We start from the raw sequence: 15711 nt of genomic DNA, 5'->3' as shown, positions 1-15711 counted from the left end.
CCCCTAGTGCCCTCGTGCAGCCCATCTCACCAGCTTAATCCCGGCCAAGAACAATAACTGGAAATCTGGCATCGCCGTAGGCCCAGACGCACTCCCGCTCCCACAACTGTTAGTTCTTCCTTCCTCTCCCCGCGGCGGCATGCTACAGACAAATCAAACAAAGCTGCAGACTTCCCTTCTATGGCCAGCACAAGAAAAAACATGGAAACCCAGCCCAGGGCTCCGCTGTTCCCGTCCTTCTCTGTACCTGCTCAGGGCTCATCTCTCTCTGTCGAGCCTAGATTTTTGCACGGATCTATCAGGCCTGTGGCTAGGATGGCAACATTCCAGGGGACTTGCTTGCCCCATTAGACAGTATAGTTTACATGCCCCGTGGAGGGAAGTGAAGCGTCATAGCCCCAGGGGAGGGGATGGAGGGCCGTGTGGGGCCAGGAAGGTTCTTCATGGTATCAGCCCACCATCTTGGCTGAAACTGTGACACAAGGGCCAGGCTGTGCCATGCCACAAGGGTGGCTACGATGGGTTCCTGTCCCAGGCCATGATGAGCATCCGGAGGGAGGGAGCTGAGCCAGCAAGTGCCTAGGGCAGGGATGGTGAACTCTAGTCCTCAACTGCCACAAAATGGGCCAGGTCTTTAGACTATTCGCAATGAATATGCATGAGATAGACTTGCATACAGTGGTGGCAGTGCAGGCAGATCTTTCTCATGCATATTCATGTCGATATCCTGAAAACCTTGCCTTTTTGTGGCACTTGAGGACTGGAGTTTGCCATCACTGGCCTAGGGACTGCAACACCTCAAATCTGTCACAGCTTTTCATCCGCCCAAGTGTGTGTTTCAACTCCAAAGCCATGTTTGTTGCAGTGGATTTCCCAGCAGACTTTTACATTTTTACATGAGAACTGATGTTATAGCCAGCCTGGGTTGCCAGTTCAGCCCAGTGCTAAGAACTTGGAATTTCGAATCTGAGAGTCCAGGTTTCTAATCCCACCGCTGCCACCAGTAACTGTTGCAACTCCCTGAGCCTAAATCTGTGTAAATTCCTCTGAGAAGAGACTCGCTAAGCATATTTATTTATTTAAAATCTCTTCTATTCCACCCATCACAATGGAACAGGGACATAGGTACCTGTGCACTGCTTGTCCACGCCTGCATTACAGCACAAGGAAAGTGAGTCTGCCTTCCACCTTGTATTTGTGTGTGACTGATGCTGTATTTTAGCTGTCTGGACACATTCATGGTGTAAAAGTGACTGTAGTTAGTGAGTGTGATGTACTGTGTCATGCCGTTTTCCTTAGCGCAGCTATTGTGGGGCTGGCCTTGGTGATATATTAGAGCATGCTTCACTTTCTAAATCAACTCCTGTTCCTTGGGAGAAGCGCAGGGGGGTGTTCTGCCATGTAGGGCTTGCACTGGGATATGGCTCTCTGTAATGCCAGACTTTGCACAGTTCTGCCTGATTTCTCCGATTGGAAACCTTTGTCCTGTTTCACATTTCTTGTGCATCCCCTCACTCTGGGTATGGGTGGTGGGAGAGCAAAAGAGCCTTTCCTGCGTTAGCTGTTCTGTGGGTGAGGGAGGCCCCAGTCGCCAGCTCTGTCTCCTTCCAGTGCAATGCCGCCTTTGTGGTGGTAGCGGTGGCTGCCGTTTCCCTCACAGGCAAATTGTGAAACTGGAAAGTTAGCCGCAGCCGAAGTTATTGTGTAACTTTGGCTCTGCCTTGCAGCAGTTACAGCTCTGTCCAGACTGTTTTGGGGTCAGGGCTGATATCCCGGGCTCCCATGGCAGCTGCCTCCTTTCCGTGGGCGGAGTTGGGATAAGGGTCCTTGGCAGCAGCTGGGTAGTCTGGGCTCATTTCTCAGGGGGTGACCAAGGAAGCGGAGCTTGGGCTCCTCTGCTTCCACCGCTGGTTCATCGCTTTCAAAAAGGGAGGTTTGATTAGGGGAAGGTAGAGGCACTGTGTGCACTGACTGAGGGGGAAACGTTCAGGGAGGGAGCCAAGAAGCCCTGTGTGTGTGGGGGGGGGGGGGGGCAAGGATCTGCATCTCGCCTGTATCCCTGGGGCTCTGCCTTAGGTCCCTGGGTACCCTTGGGTAGAAGTGCAAGTCTCAACCCTTTCCATCACTGCAGCTTCCTACCGGCGAGCCTGGCCAGCTGGCACCCTGCCGAGCCTCCCTTCCCAGAAACCGCTTCAGCCCAGAGAGGTCAGGTGCTGCTTTCCTGTGCTAGGATATCTGTGTCTCCCACATTGTGTGAGGAGGTCACCTCTGCATGTGACACCTTACGTGTGGGGGAGGGGGGGGGGAGGGTGCAGGGCGCTGTCATCGCTGGGAATCCCCGTGAAGCTGTTCCTGGAATTGCGAAGCAGCAGACGGGGGGCTCGGTGTGTACACTGGGGCGGGGATAGGATGGGGAGTCCCAGGCTTTTACAGCATGCTTCGCAGGAGTGAAACAGGAAGGGTTTAGTGGAAGAAACCAAGAGGGAGGAATGCAGCACGGTCTTCCCTTCCAGACAGGACCTGAGGCACCGCAGCACCATCAGAAGGAGCTTTCGCTTTATTATTTCCCCGACAGGCCCCTCTCGTGAGGCGCGGCGATACCCGGTGGGTTCGTTGGTTCTGTTCCAAGCAGCTGGGGTTAATCTGACACTCTGTGGGGGCAATGCTCAGCAGTAAGGGTGTCAATTTCTTTCTGTATATAAGAGAGTGGCAAGCCATCAGATGACCCCAGATCATCAGGGGTCAGGCAGAGCCAGGCCTGCTTTGTCCTCAAACTCAGGTACGGAGGTACTAACGCCTTACCTTCTCACCTACAGACTCGCTCTGCCCTATTGACATCGCCTCTGTGAGGAAGGATCACAGCTTTCTGGACCGGGACTCTCTAAAATCTCTCTGCAGGTAAAAAAAAAAAAAAAAGTGTATGTCTTTATTTCTGTTTTTTTACAAAGAGCCGCAGTAACAATCATTCAACTGCTGGATCCCAGAAGCCCAGCTGACACCTCCCTCCTCCCCCACTGCTCTATCTGCTACCGTCTCCAGCATTTCAGCTCCTGAGAGTTCATTTTAAGTATCTGAGTCTCGAGCAAACTGCAGGAGGCTGCTTGAAACACTCCCACATAGCACTCAGCACCCATGCAGCTAAAGCATCCCTGTCTGTCTGTGTGGGCGTGAGATGAGAGGAGCCTGGCAGGTCACAAATGTCCCTCATCAGCACCCATGCAGCTAAAGCATCCCTCTGTGTGTCTGTGTCTGTGTGGGCGTGAGATGAGAGGAGCCTGGCAGATCACAAATGTCCTTCATCAGCACCCATGCAGCTAAAGCATCCCTGTCTGTCTGTGTGGGTGTGAGATGAGAGGAGCCTGGCAGATCACAAATGTCCCTCATCAGCACCCATGCAGCCAAAGGATCCCTGTCTGTCTGTGTGGGTGTGAGATGAGAGGAGCCTGGCAGATCACAAATGTCCCTCAGCACCCATGCAGCCAAAGGATCCCTGTCTGTCTGTGTGGGCGTGAGATGAGAGGAGCCTGGCAGGTTACAAATGTCCCTCCTCAGCACCCATGCAGCTAAAGCATCCCTGTCTGTGTGGGTGTGAGCTGAGAGGAGCCTGGCAGGTTGCAAGCATCTCTTATCAGTGTAGTGTAAAGTCCACTAACTTTCAGCCCTTTCACTTCAGTTACAATCTCCCGGCTGACTGCATGCCCGTGGGACTGTCTGTCATCTTACTGGTTTCAGGTGGATTATTACACCGATGAAAGGTTGATGATCCCCCCCAAATCTGCACTTCTCTAGCCTGGCTTTTATTCTTTGCTCTTTCCCTTGCTGCTGGCAGGCTCTGGGAGGTGGGAGGTGTTGCTTTGCCCTGCTGCCGGGCCTCTTCTGATGGGCTCAGGTGCTTATTCTGGGCATGCTGCTCCCTTTACGGTTTCTCTGGCAGCAGAAAGAGTCTGCCCTTCGGGGCCAGCACTCCGGCAAGGAGGCTCAGTCCTCTGCCTCCCTGCCCAAGCCTCAGTCGTGGATCACGATAACAAGACATTCTTCAGCTACTGAGAACAGACAGAGCTCTGCACTTTGCATTCTGCACAGAAAAGCATACACTCTGTCTCTTTCTCTCCTCCATATTTCACTGCCAGAAAAGTTCACAGCTTTAATTCCTTTTACTTGGTACTTTGTTCAGATGCCAGGAAAAAAAGCAAACAAAATTGTTTTTGCCTCTTTCCAAGAGGGAGGGAAGAATAGAAAGTGGCGAGACTAGAATTGCAGCTGCCACTGTTCCATAGACCCGTGTGCGCTAACTGGGGGTCTGGACATCTAGGAGGGAAGGTGCAGCACAGAACCAGGGTCTGAACACGTCTGGAGAGAAGCAAAGTGCAGAACCAGGGTCGGAAAATCCAGGAGGGGAAAGGTGCAGCACGGGGTCCAGGAAGAAAAGTGCAGAACAGAACTGGGGTCTGAAAATCCAAGAGGGAAGGGGCAGCAGAGGGTCCAGCTAGGAAGGTGTAACATGGGGCCAGGTTCTGGCTGTCCAGGAGGGAAGGGGCAGCAGAGGGTCCAGCTAGGAAGGTGTAACATGGGGCCAGGTTCTGGCTGTCCACGAGGGAAGGGGCAGCAAGGGGGCTTGGAGCCCAGCCCATCCCATCCAGGAGGGGAAAGGTGCAGTATGGAGCTGGGGTCCTTTGCTGTGCACACGTCTCCTTGCCTGTGGTTGTTTCTTTTGATGTATTGGGGTGCTGCAGGTACAGGTTTAAGCTGCTGTGCCTCTTGCTTTCTGCCAGCTACTGTCCCTGGCATCTTCTGCACCCATGCGGTTCTCCTTGGGTTTGGGTAGGGGGTCAGCCAGAGTGAGAAAAATGCATTCAGATGCTCAGCCCAGCAACTCTCCAAAGTCTGTTGCACAATAGGAATGAGAGCAGCTTTCCTGAAAATCAATCTTCTTATATATATATATATATATGTGTGTGTGTGTGCAGCTGTGTATATCTGTGTGTGTGCACCTGTGCGTGTCTGCGCATCTGTATATATCTCTGTATGTGTGTTCGCCCCTGTGTATGTGCGTGCGCACCTGTGTGTGTGAATGTGGGTGCACCTGTGTATATTTCTGTGTGCCTGTGTTTGTGCTCCTGTATATATCTGTGTCTGTGTGTGCCTGTGTATGCCTGTATGTGTTTTTGTGTCTGCATCTGTCTGTGGATATCTGTTTGCCTGTGTGTGTGTATATGTATGTCTGTGTGTGGGGGTCTGTATATGTTCAGTAGAATCTATATGGGTAGAAATCCCATGTATGTTGGGTAAGAGTATAGTGATAGGAGTATACTACCGTCCACCTGGACAAAATGGTCAGACAGATGATGAAATGCTTAGAGAAATCAGGGAAGCTAACCAATTTGGCAGTGCAGTAATAATGGGAGATTTCAATTACCCCAATATTGACTGAGTAAATGTAACATCAGGACTTGCTAGAGACATAAAGTTCCTGGATGTAATAAATGACTGCTTCATGGAGCAATTGGTTCAGGAACCAACAAGAGAGGGAGCTATTGTTGCAAGCATAGCAGTGGACCCTTGGACCGGCCTGACAGAGTGGAATGGTAGAAGAAGAAGAACATTCTGCTGTGAAGAGGTAGGCCGGAAGCCGGAGACAAACTGGACTTGGAACTGAAGTCTTCACCCTGGAAACCTGAGGTCCCCCCGGGAGGAGCCCGTGAGGACCCGAGCCGCTGGGACTTAGGTGACAGAGAAGAATGGAGAGAAGACGTCTTCACCCTGGAAGACCGAGATCCCCCCCCCCCCCCCCCCCCCCGGGAGGAGCCCGTGAGGACCCAGGCCGCTGGGACTTAGGCGAAGGCAGCAGATAGCAGAGACGGCAAACCAAGGTCGAGGCGGACGGCAGACATGGAGAGTCGGAAGCAGGCAGAAGTCAGGAACCAGAGAAGCAAGTCAGGGGAAGTCTGGAACGGAAGCTGAAGATCCGGGACTGGAACTGACGCAGGGCCAGGAACTGGAACAGAAGATCCGAAGTTGGAACTGACGCAGGGCCAGGAACTGGAACAGAAGATCCGAAGTTGGAACTGAAGCGGGGCCAGGAACTGGAACAGAAGATCCGGAGCTAGAACTGAAGCGGGACCAAGAACTGAAATAGAAGATCTGGAGCTGGAACGAAGCGGAATCAGGAACAGGAACCAACAGAAGATCCAGGCAAGGGAAACGACAGCACACTGCAACTAACACCCAGCAGGGAACCTCGTTGCAAGCTGATTGAATCAGTCAGATGCCGGGCATAAATGCTTGCCAGCGTCTGACGTGACTTCTGAGGGCGGCCCGCGGTCTGGCGGGAAAAGCCCTTTAAATTGCACCTCCTTGCGCGTGCGCACGCCTAGGAAGGGAGGGGCCGGGTTCCGAGGCTCGGCGGCGTCTCCCTCGTGGAGACGCCGCCGCGAGGAAGCCTGAGCAGGCCTGACCATCAACGAGACTCATCATCAGTGTACCAAGGCAGGAAATGAAAGCCCGAGCAGCGGACCCCGTCGTCGGAGCCCCGGAGAAGAAGGTAAGGACCCGGTCGCAAGACTTCCGACCGGGACCGCAACAGCTATTTTAGATTAATTCTTAGAGGAGCACAGGATTTGGTGAGAGAGGTAATGGTGGGGCCACTTGGCAACAGTAATCATAACATGATCAAATTTAAACTAATAACTGGAAGGGGGACAATAAGTAAATCTGCAGCTCTAACACTAAACTTTCAAAAGGGAAACTTTGATAAAATGAGGATAATAGTTAGAAAAAAAACTGAAAGGTGCAGCTGCAAAGGTTAAAAGTGTTCAACAGGCATGGACATTGTTTAAAAATACAATCCTAGAGGCGCAGTCCAGGTGTATTCCACACATCAAGAAAGGTGGAAGGAAGGCAAAATAATTACAGTCATGGTTAAAAGGTGAGGTGAAAGAGCTATTTTAGCCAAAAAAAATCCTTCAAAAATTGGAAGAAGGATCCATCTGAAGAAAATAGGATAAAACATAAGCATTGTCAAGTTAAGTGTAAAACATTGATAAGACAGGCTAAGAGAGAATTTGAATTGAAGTTGGCCATAGAGGCAAAAACTCATAATAAAAACTTTTAAAAATATATCCGAAGCAAGAAATCTGTGAGGGAGTCGGTTGGACCATTAGATGACAGAGGGGTTAAAGGGGCTCTTAGGGAAGATAAGGCCATTGCAGAAAGACTAAATGAATTCTTTGCTTCTGTGTTTACTAATGAGGATGTTGGGGGGATACCAGTTCCGGAGATGGTTTTCAGGGGTGATGAGTCAGACAAACTGAATGAAATCATTGTAAACCTGGGTAGGCCAGATTGACAAACTAAAGAGTAGCAAATCACCTGGACCGGATGGTATGCATCCTAGGGTACTGAAGGAACTAAAAAATGAAATTTCTGATATATTAGTTAAAATTTGTAACCTATCATTAAAATCATCCATTGTACCTGAAGACTGAAGGGTGGCCAATGTAACCCCAATATTTAAAAAAGGCTCCAGGGGCGATCCGGGTAACTATAGACCAGTGAGCCTGACTTCAATGCCGGGAAAAATAGTGGAAACAATTCTCAAGATCAAAATCGTAGAACATATAGAAAGACATGGTTTAATGGAATACAGTCAACATGGATTTACCCAAGGGAAGTCTTGCCTAACATCTGCTTCATTTTTTTGAAGGGGTTAATAAACATGTGGATAAAGGTGAACCGGAAGATGTAGAGTATTTGGATTTTCAGAAGGCGTTTGACAAAGTCCCTCATAAGAGGCTTCTAAGAAAACTAAAAAGTCATGGGATAGGAGGCGATGTCCTTTCATGGATTACAAACTGGTTAAAAGACAGGAAACAGAGAGTAAGATTAAATGGTCAATTTTCTCAGTGGAAAAGAGTAAACGGTGGAGTGCCTCAGGGATCTGTACTTGGACCGGTGCTTTTCAATATATATATATATATATATATATAAATGATCTGGAAAGGAATATGATGAGTGAGGTTATCAAATTTGCGGTTGATACAAAATTATTCAGAGTAGTTAAATCACAAGCGGATTGTGATACATTACAGGAGGACCTTGCAAGACTGGAAGATTGGGCATCCGAATGGCAGATGAAATTTAATGTGGACAAGTGCAAGGTGTTGCATATAGGGAAAAATAACCCTTGCTGTAGTTACACGATGTTAGGTTCCATATTAGGAGCTACCACCCAGGAAAAAGATCTAGGCATCATAATGGATAATACTTTGAAATCGTTGGCTCAGTGTGCTGCAGCAGTCAAGAAAGCAAACAGAATGTTAGGAATTATTAGGAAGGGAATGGTTAATAAAACAGAAAATGTCATAATGCTTCTATATCGCTCCATGGTGAGACCGCACCTGGAATACTGTGTACAATTCTGGTCGCCGCATCTCAAAAAAGATATAGTTGCAATGGAGAAGGTACAGAGAAGGGTAACCAAAATGATAAAGGGGATGGAACAGCTCCCCTATGAGGAAAGGCTGAAGAGGTTAGGGCTGTTCAGCTTGGAGAAGAGACGGCTGAGGGGGTATATGATAGAGGTCTTTAAGATCATGAGAGGTCTTGAACGAGTAGATGTGAATTGGTTATTTACACTTTCGAATAATAGAAGGACTAGGGGGCATTTCATGAAGTTAGCAAGTAGCATATTTAAGACTAATCGGAGAAAATTCTTTTTCACTCAACGCACAATAAAGCTCTGGAATTTGTTGCCAGAGGATGTGGTTAGTGCAGTTAGTGTAGCTGAGTTCAAAAAAGGTTTGGATAAGTTCTTGGAGGAGAAGTCCATTAATGGCTATTAATCAATTTTACTTAGGGAATAGCCACTGCTATTAATTGCATCAGCTCATCAACCAACCTCTTCCCTTCAATAATAATAATTCTATAACATATACCAATACAAGGGATGCTTGTGTCCTGGTATTACTTATGTACGGTGGCTATTGTTCAAGGACAGCCAATTTTATGGGTGTCCTTCTTTTTAGCCCCGTCTATTAATCTTTATTATCCAAAATTCAATGTAGATTTTCTATTTTGTCTTTTACTTTTTTATCTAAAAAGATCCCCTTATCTTTTTAGATAAAAAAGTAAAAGACAAAATAGAAAATCTACATTGAATTTTGGATAATAAAGATTAATAGACGGGGCTAAAAAGAAGGACACCCATAAAATTGGCTGTCCTTGAACAATAGCCACCGTACATAAGTAATACCAGGACACAAGCATCCCCTGTATTGGTATATGTTATAGAATTAATTGCATCAGTAGCATGGGATCTTCTTAGTGTTTGGGTAATTGCCAGGTTCTTGTGGCCTGGTTTGGCCTCTGTTGGAAACAGGATGCTGGGCTTGATGGACCCTTGGTCTGACCCAGCATGACAATTTCTTATGTTCTTATGTGAGTGTGTGTCTGTTTCTACCTGTTTCTACCTGTATGTGTGCCTGTGTATATCTATGTTTTTGTGTCTGTGTGTGTCTGTGAATATTTATGTCTGTGTATATCTGTCTTGTCTGTGCGCCTGTAAATATCTGTGTGTGTGTCTGTGTGTGTGTATCTATCTGTATGTGTATGTGTGTGTGCCTGTGTGTATATATATATATATATATATATATATATATATATATATATATATATTTATAATATAACAGAAGAATTCTCCTCCATGACCAGTCCGGTGACAGGCTTGTACACTGTCATGAGGTAGGACCTGGATTTGATTCCCTCTGCTCCCTGGGTTAGCTGGGGTTGGCGATACTGCGGAGTCAGTGTTTACAGCTCCTTTGGGTGGGGAGAGAGTTCAGTCATCATGGAAGGCTAGATTTAGGGAGGTAGTTGCAGGGTTCTGGAGCGGAAGCACTGGAAGGAGCTAATTCTGCTGCTTAATTCTACAGCACTAATAGAGCGACGTTTCCAGGGTCGCGCAGGCAGAGTCCGTGACAGGGCTGGGATTAGAACGGAGTCACCTGCAGATAAAGTGATGTGTCCAGGGTCACACCGCCTATGGCAGAGAACACAAAATTTGTCGTAAGACAGGAATTTGACTCTGAATCCCAAGCTTTCGTGCTTGGAGGGGATCCTGTGAGTGCCCCAGGATCAGACAAATGGTAAAGGCAGCAGAGCTGTGCCTCCAGCTAATTCTGAATTTAACACGTCCTAGGTCCTGGCAGTGAGTCTGCTCCAGGGATGGTTTCTTAATGGCAGATCAGGGTGCAGTTGATAACCAGCTCTGTCTCAGTCCTGGGGAGGAGAGAGACCGGCCCAGGCTTTGCTTGGCGGGGGGGGGGGGGGGGGGGTGGCGAGTGGATGGCCCTCCGTGTCCATTGCGCATAGACATGGCTGTGAGAACATGAAGCTTGCGTGAAGAGATGGACCTGGGAGGTCTGCAGAGTGTCTGTAGCTTACCATCTGCTCTGTTCTTGCAGGAGGCTGATGACCCTCAACACTTGTGCTTCCATGAAGCTGGAGGTCCACTTTCAGCGCAAACAGGTAGGTGGTAACTCTAACCACAAGTTATTCATATATTTTATTTTTCTCCTAGGACAAGCAGGATGTTAGTCCTCATGCGTGGGTGACATCATCTAGAAACTTTGACTGGCAAACTGAGCATGCCCAGCATGCCACTGTCTACACGTCCAAGCCGGGTTCCTCTTCAGTCTCTTCTTTTCCACGGAGCTGTTGTCTCGCGGTTGTGGAGCTCGTGCTCTTTTTTTTTTTTTTTCTTCAGAAAACGTTTTTTTTCCTGCAGCGGGTCCCTTTCCATTCCTCCTGACCTTAGTTAGCTGGTGGCACGGTAAATTTTTGCCTTCTGTGCAGTCAATTCCTGGTAGCGACAACCTCCGGTGTTCTCCGGTCACCAACCACTCGCCGGCCTTCTTTTCATCGTGGTGTCATCAGGTTTTCGTCGATGCACCCAGTTCCCTCAGACCGTGTCCCTCACGGATCCACACAAGGGGGGGTGAGACTGAATCCCCTGCTGTAAATTTCACCACATGCCACTGCTTGCAGGACTGTACGAAAGTCCTCCTGACGCAAGAAGAGTTTTAATCTTTGTAGCAAGCAAAGTTTCCCAAAGGGGAGCCTCTTATTGTTGTTTTTATCTGTGGCTGGAAGTTCAAAGAGATATCGACTATATTAACCCAGGTTCTTAACTTGATTCGAGATTGGGCAAGTTCAGTCAGCGACACGAAAGGAAAAGCGGAAGACCTGGATAAAGTGATGGCCTCTCTCTTCGTGGCCATCCTTTAATTGATCGGATACAGGCAGCATCGTCTGGACAGAACGCGTTCTTGGGATGGAAGGCCCAGTACTCCCACGCTACTGTTTCATGCCCTGTGATCTGGTAATGGAAAATGACATTCGATCTTGGAGCATGAGAGGGTGGCTGTGGGTAACGTCTGTGGGTCTTCGCTCACTGCGGCAGAATTCGGAGGGGGTGAGCTTGAGTTTAATGTCAGGTTAGGTAGATCTCTCATCATAGATTTTTATTCTGAGTTCCCTGAATGAACCTTGTTTAGCCAGGAGTCCGCTGTAAGAGAATTCACTTTATTTAGACACTGCTGAAGGGGAGATCCTGTGATTTCAGAGAGAGATGAGATGTTTGAATTGTGGTATCAGGGCCTAGTGTTAAAAATCTGTAAAGCGTAACCCACAAGGTAGAATGGACCAGGGCAACTCCCTCGGGGTTAAACTCTGGCAGGCCCAATGCAATATTGGCTTGCGTAAACTCTCCTAACGCATGCCCAGCCACCTCTCCTGGGCGCGCAGTGCATTATTTAAATGAGGGGACGTGCTAAAAAGGGGGTGCTAGGGAAAATTGTGCATCTCTAGGACCTCCTCGGCATCGGGCACACAGGAGAGGTGGCTGTCAGTGTGGGCTGGGAAAACGAGCGTCCGTTTTCCCCTGCTACTGGCAGAAGATACCAGCACAAGATACAAGGCCTGGACCATCTATCTTGTGTGTCTATACTGGGCGCCCTGAATTATTTTTTTTTTCAGACTTTTTTTTTTTCCACTTCAGTCTGCTTTCTGTGCTTGCCTCCTACTTAGTATGGAGGAATCACAGAAAGCAGGAATTGTTCTTTTTCCAGTGAGCCCTTGAGCGCGGCATACCCTTTATGTCAGCCCCGAGCTGGCGTAAAATTTGCCGCGTTGCAATGGCCGCGCAGGAAATTTTTTGAATCACGGGGATTAGCTAATAGCCTCGTCTACATGGAGTGCACATCGAGGACTATGGATGCGCGTCCAGTCGCGTGTTAAGCCGAGCGCTGGTGCAGCACAGAGTGTTGCATTGGCCTGTGGATGTGGTGTATCCGGGAGAGCTCTTTGCCTTTGACGGTGGTTATAAAAGGAAGCAAGGGGGGGTGCTCTCAGGAGCCCTGCCGCTTCTCCCTCCAACCCCCCTCACATGCTTCTGTCTTGCTGCTGCTGCTGCTGCTAGGAGAGTGATGGCGAGGGACACAGTGCGCAGAAAGCTCACTTCCCTCTTTGGAGGGGGAACCCATAAAATTGTGTTAGTTAACTTGCCCTGATCCCCCGGCGTTCGGAGATGTCTTTCCCAGTGGAAGGGACGGTGCTTGCACTATCACAGGCTCTCCCTACGTTTCCAGCAGGAGTCCTGGTTTTCTTTCTTTCTTATTCTTGTTATACTATTCATTATTTAAATTGTTTTCCAGTAAAATCGTTACAATATAAACTATAAATGTAGCTGGGGTGAAATTTTCAGAGTTACTGTTCCTTAGAATTGTGAATGCCCAAGAAATCAACCGATCTGAAGAGAGGCATTCCGGTTTATAAATTGAAATTAAGGAATATCTGCCAGCCTTGTCACAACTTTCCGAATTGCTGCCCACAGCCCCCAACAATTATAAACTGCTCTTTCTGTAGGAAGTATTGTAGCGGACCTGGCATTCCGATTTCCCAGGATTACCTGCTCTTCCAATGACATATATTCAGATCGGCAGACTTAGGTGCCTACGTCGTACAACTCATGACGAACCATATACTAAGTCTTGGCATAAACACCCAGAGGACATAGCCTCGATAGCATATATACGGTAGGTGTACATTAACCCAAAAAAGTATAGCCTGCGTGCTAGCTGCCTCTCAACTGTCCCCCCACAAGCCGAACCCCCTTTTTCTCCACTACGATCGAGGCAGGACCCACGCCTCTGAAATGAGCGCGTCCCATGAGCCCCCATCTTCACCGGTAGGAGGGATGCGAGAGAGCACGCTCCTCATCCTTACCTTGCAACAATGTGTGCTGTCGTCAACGGAAAGAAAGGCTCTAGAAGGAGGGATCATGGGGCGAGGGCGAAAGGAGGAAATAGTTCTTTACAAAGAGGGTGGAGGACGCATGGAATGGCCTCCCCGTGGAGGGTGGTGGTGGAGACAGGGCAGTATCGGAATCCAGGAGAGCATGGGACACGCACAGGGAATCCCCCGAGGGTGGTCAGGATTGTAGAGCTGAGCAGTTGGTGTGGAAGGGCAGATTAGATAGGCCATCGCGTTTCTATGTCTAATCTTAGCTTGTTCCTTTTTAATTTCACATAGTAACAAAATTTCCAGTATTTTATTTTGGCGCTTTGCCAATCTGCTCCAAACCTTCTGAAATGAGCTGTAAGGATCAATTTCAGTCACGCGGAGCACAAATCAAAGACTCAAAACACATCATGCTCAAGCCTGGATTTAGACATAGACAATTGCCTTGAGTGCCAAAAACCCAGGCCAAAGAGGATCCTGCTCTAGCAATCCACTTCAAAGGGGCACTACCATGACACTCTGGGACTTTAAGGGGTGGTGGGGAGAAAGGGATATCCCTCACTTTCTAATCTCCAGGATCTCTTAAGTCTGGCCCTGATCACGGTGATTTCACCAATGTCCCTAGCATGTTTGAATCCAGAGTCTGGGCCTCCAGTAGCCCAACCTCTCCCCATTTTCATTCTTCACAGTATTTTTTAACCCAGCATTACTTCCATCTCCTTTCAGGCTGGGGTCTGGCACTTTGAGCTTTCGTTCATAGCCACCTGGGATTTTCCCTTTGTTTTATTATCCTCTCCCCAGCATACCTAGTTGTGGTCATTACATTGGCAGTCCTTGGCTGGGGGTCATACACCAGGGCTCTTTCTGGAACCCTTCTGTCTGGCCAGTAGATGTCACCCTTAAGCAATGATTAGGATTCCCTCCTGCCACGCCACCCCACCCCCCATGGGGGTCTATGAACATTGTCTCCTCAGCCAACCCAGAGAGCAGAAGATCCTTCTCAGAGACTGAACCTGGGACCTTCCACATGGCAGTGCTCTGCTACCGAGCCAGCTTTCATGTCGTATGTATTTTCTGAAATTCAGATTCCCGCCCTGAATGACCAGTGAAAGAGGAAACCCTTGTGAGCATTCGGGTCTCTCCATGTGTGTTTCTTGTTGCTCCAGCTTCTTCTGATGTTTGCAAAATGTGGAAAGCACAGCCCATCAGTCATCGTTTCACTGTGCTTCTGTCTATATTTATTGCTGTAAGAGCATTTTCTGAAGTAATCTATGTTTCCTCCTCTGTGCTTTAACCTTCTGAGACATTGTCCACAGCACAGGCTGGTCTTGTCTTTGTTTTACCCAATACGTCTGGAAGAATGTTGGCTAAAACACTTTTCTCAGTCTTTCCAATACAAATATTGAATTTCCTGTTCTCTATTGTCCTGTACTTATGGATGTAGCTTTCATTCACGGGAAGGGTTACATCCAGATCACCATTTTGTCAAAGCTATGAATTTTCTTATCTCTTCTGCAAACCTCATGCATAGGCAAACAACTTTTTGTAAGCTGTAGATTACAAGATTTTTATCATTCCAAATTTCTAAGAAACTGTTGCTGGCATGTTTTTTTCCCCATCCCGTCTCTTTTCTCTTTCAAATAAGTATCCAAGAGAGTTGGATAAACCCTTCTCCATATCCTTACCACCAGGTGTAATCGTTTGTCTTTTACTCTGTCTTCATTTTGCTAGTATCATCTGTGTGTTAACGTTGTATCATCATTTATTTATTTATTTATTTATTTAATTCTTTTATATACCGACCTTCATGACAGGTGTCATATCAATTCATGATTTATATGATTCATATCATGATTTATGATTTTTACATGATTTTTACATGATTCATATCAAATCATGATTTCAAGATTTATTAACATTTATTTATTAAAATATTTTTCTTCTGCCTGTATAACGAAAGCCATGCTCGGCTAAGTCTCCATTAGAATTTCGTAGTCCTGGGCGAGATCGCGGACACATTTCTGGTAATATAAACTCATTGTTGGGATCATTTTATCTCCTCTGTTTTCTGAGCGATATGCATGATCCTGTAGTAAGTTTCTGCTGATCAATTCAAACTTTTCTCCTAAGACAAGCAGGATGGTAGTCCTCATAGATGGGTGACATCATCAGATGGAGCCTGGCATGGAAAACTTTTGTCAAAGTTTCTAGAACTTTGACTGACACACTGAGCATGCCCAGCATGCCACTAACCACGCATCCACGCGGGATCCCTCTTCAGTCTCTTTTTTTTCTGTGAAGTAGTTGCCTCACAATGGTGGAGTTCTGCTCTATAGTGCTTCTTCAAAGTGTTTCCCAGTCGTTTCTTGACTTTTTCTGCACTTGGTCCCTATTCTCTGGTCGGTGCCCCGTCCA

The 15711-nt window shown here is 47.7% G+C and overlaps 1 protein-coding gene across 1 annotated transcript in view; it reads left to right on the top strand.

Moving 5' to 3' along the window:
* Positions 1–15711, top strand: part of STARD8 (StAR related lipid transfer domain containing 8) — a 121440-nt gene that overhangs the window by 77093 nt on the left and 28636 nt on the right. The window contains 2 exon segments of the mRNA XM_029607283.1: positions 2817–2898; positions 10461–10524. Of these exon segments, the coding sequence (XP_029463143.1) occupies positions 2817–2898; positions 10461–10524 (146 nt within the window).

The sequence above is a fragment of the Rhinatrema bivittatum genome, chromosome 6 (genome assembly GCF_901001135.1).
Source record: "Rhinatrema bivittatum chromosome 6, aRhiBiv1.1, whole genome shotgun sequence".
Classification (NCBI taxonomy): domain Eukaryota; kingdom Metazoa; phylum Chordata; class Amphibia; order Gymnophiona; family Rhinatrematidae; genus Rhinatrema; species Rhinatrema bivittatum.
The sequence above is the reverse complement of the archived record's forward strand: the minus strand, read 5'-3'. Positions and strand labels throughout refer to the sequence as shown.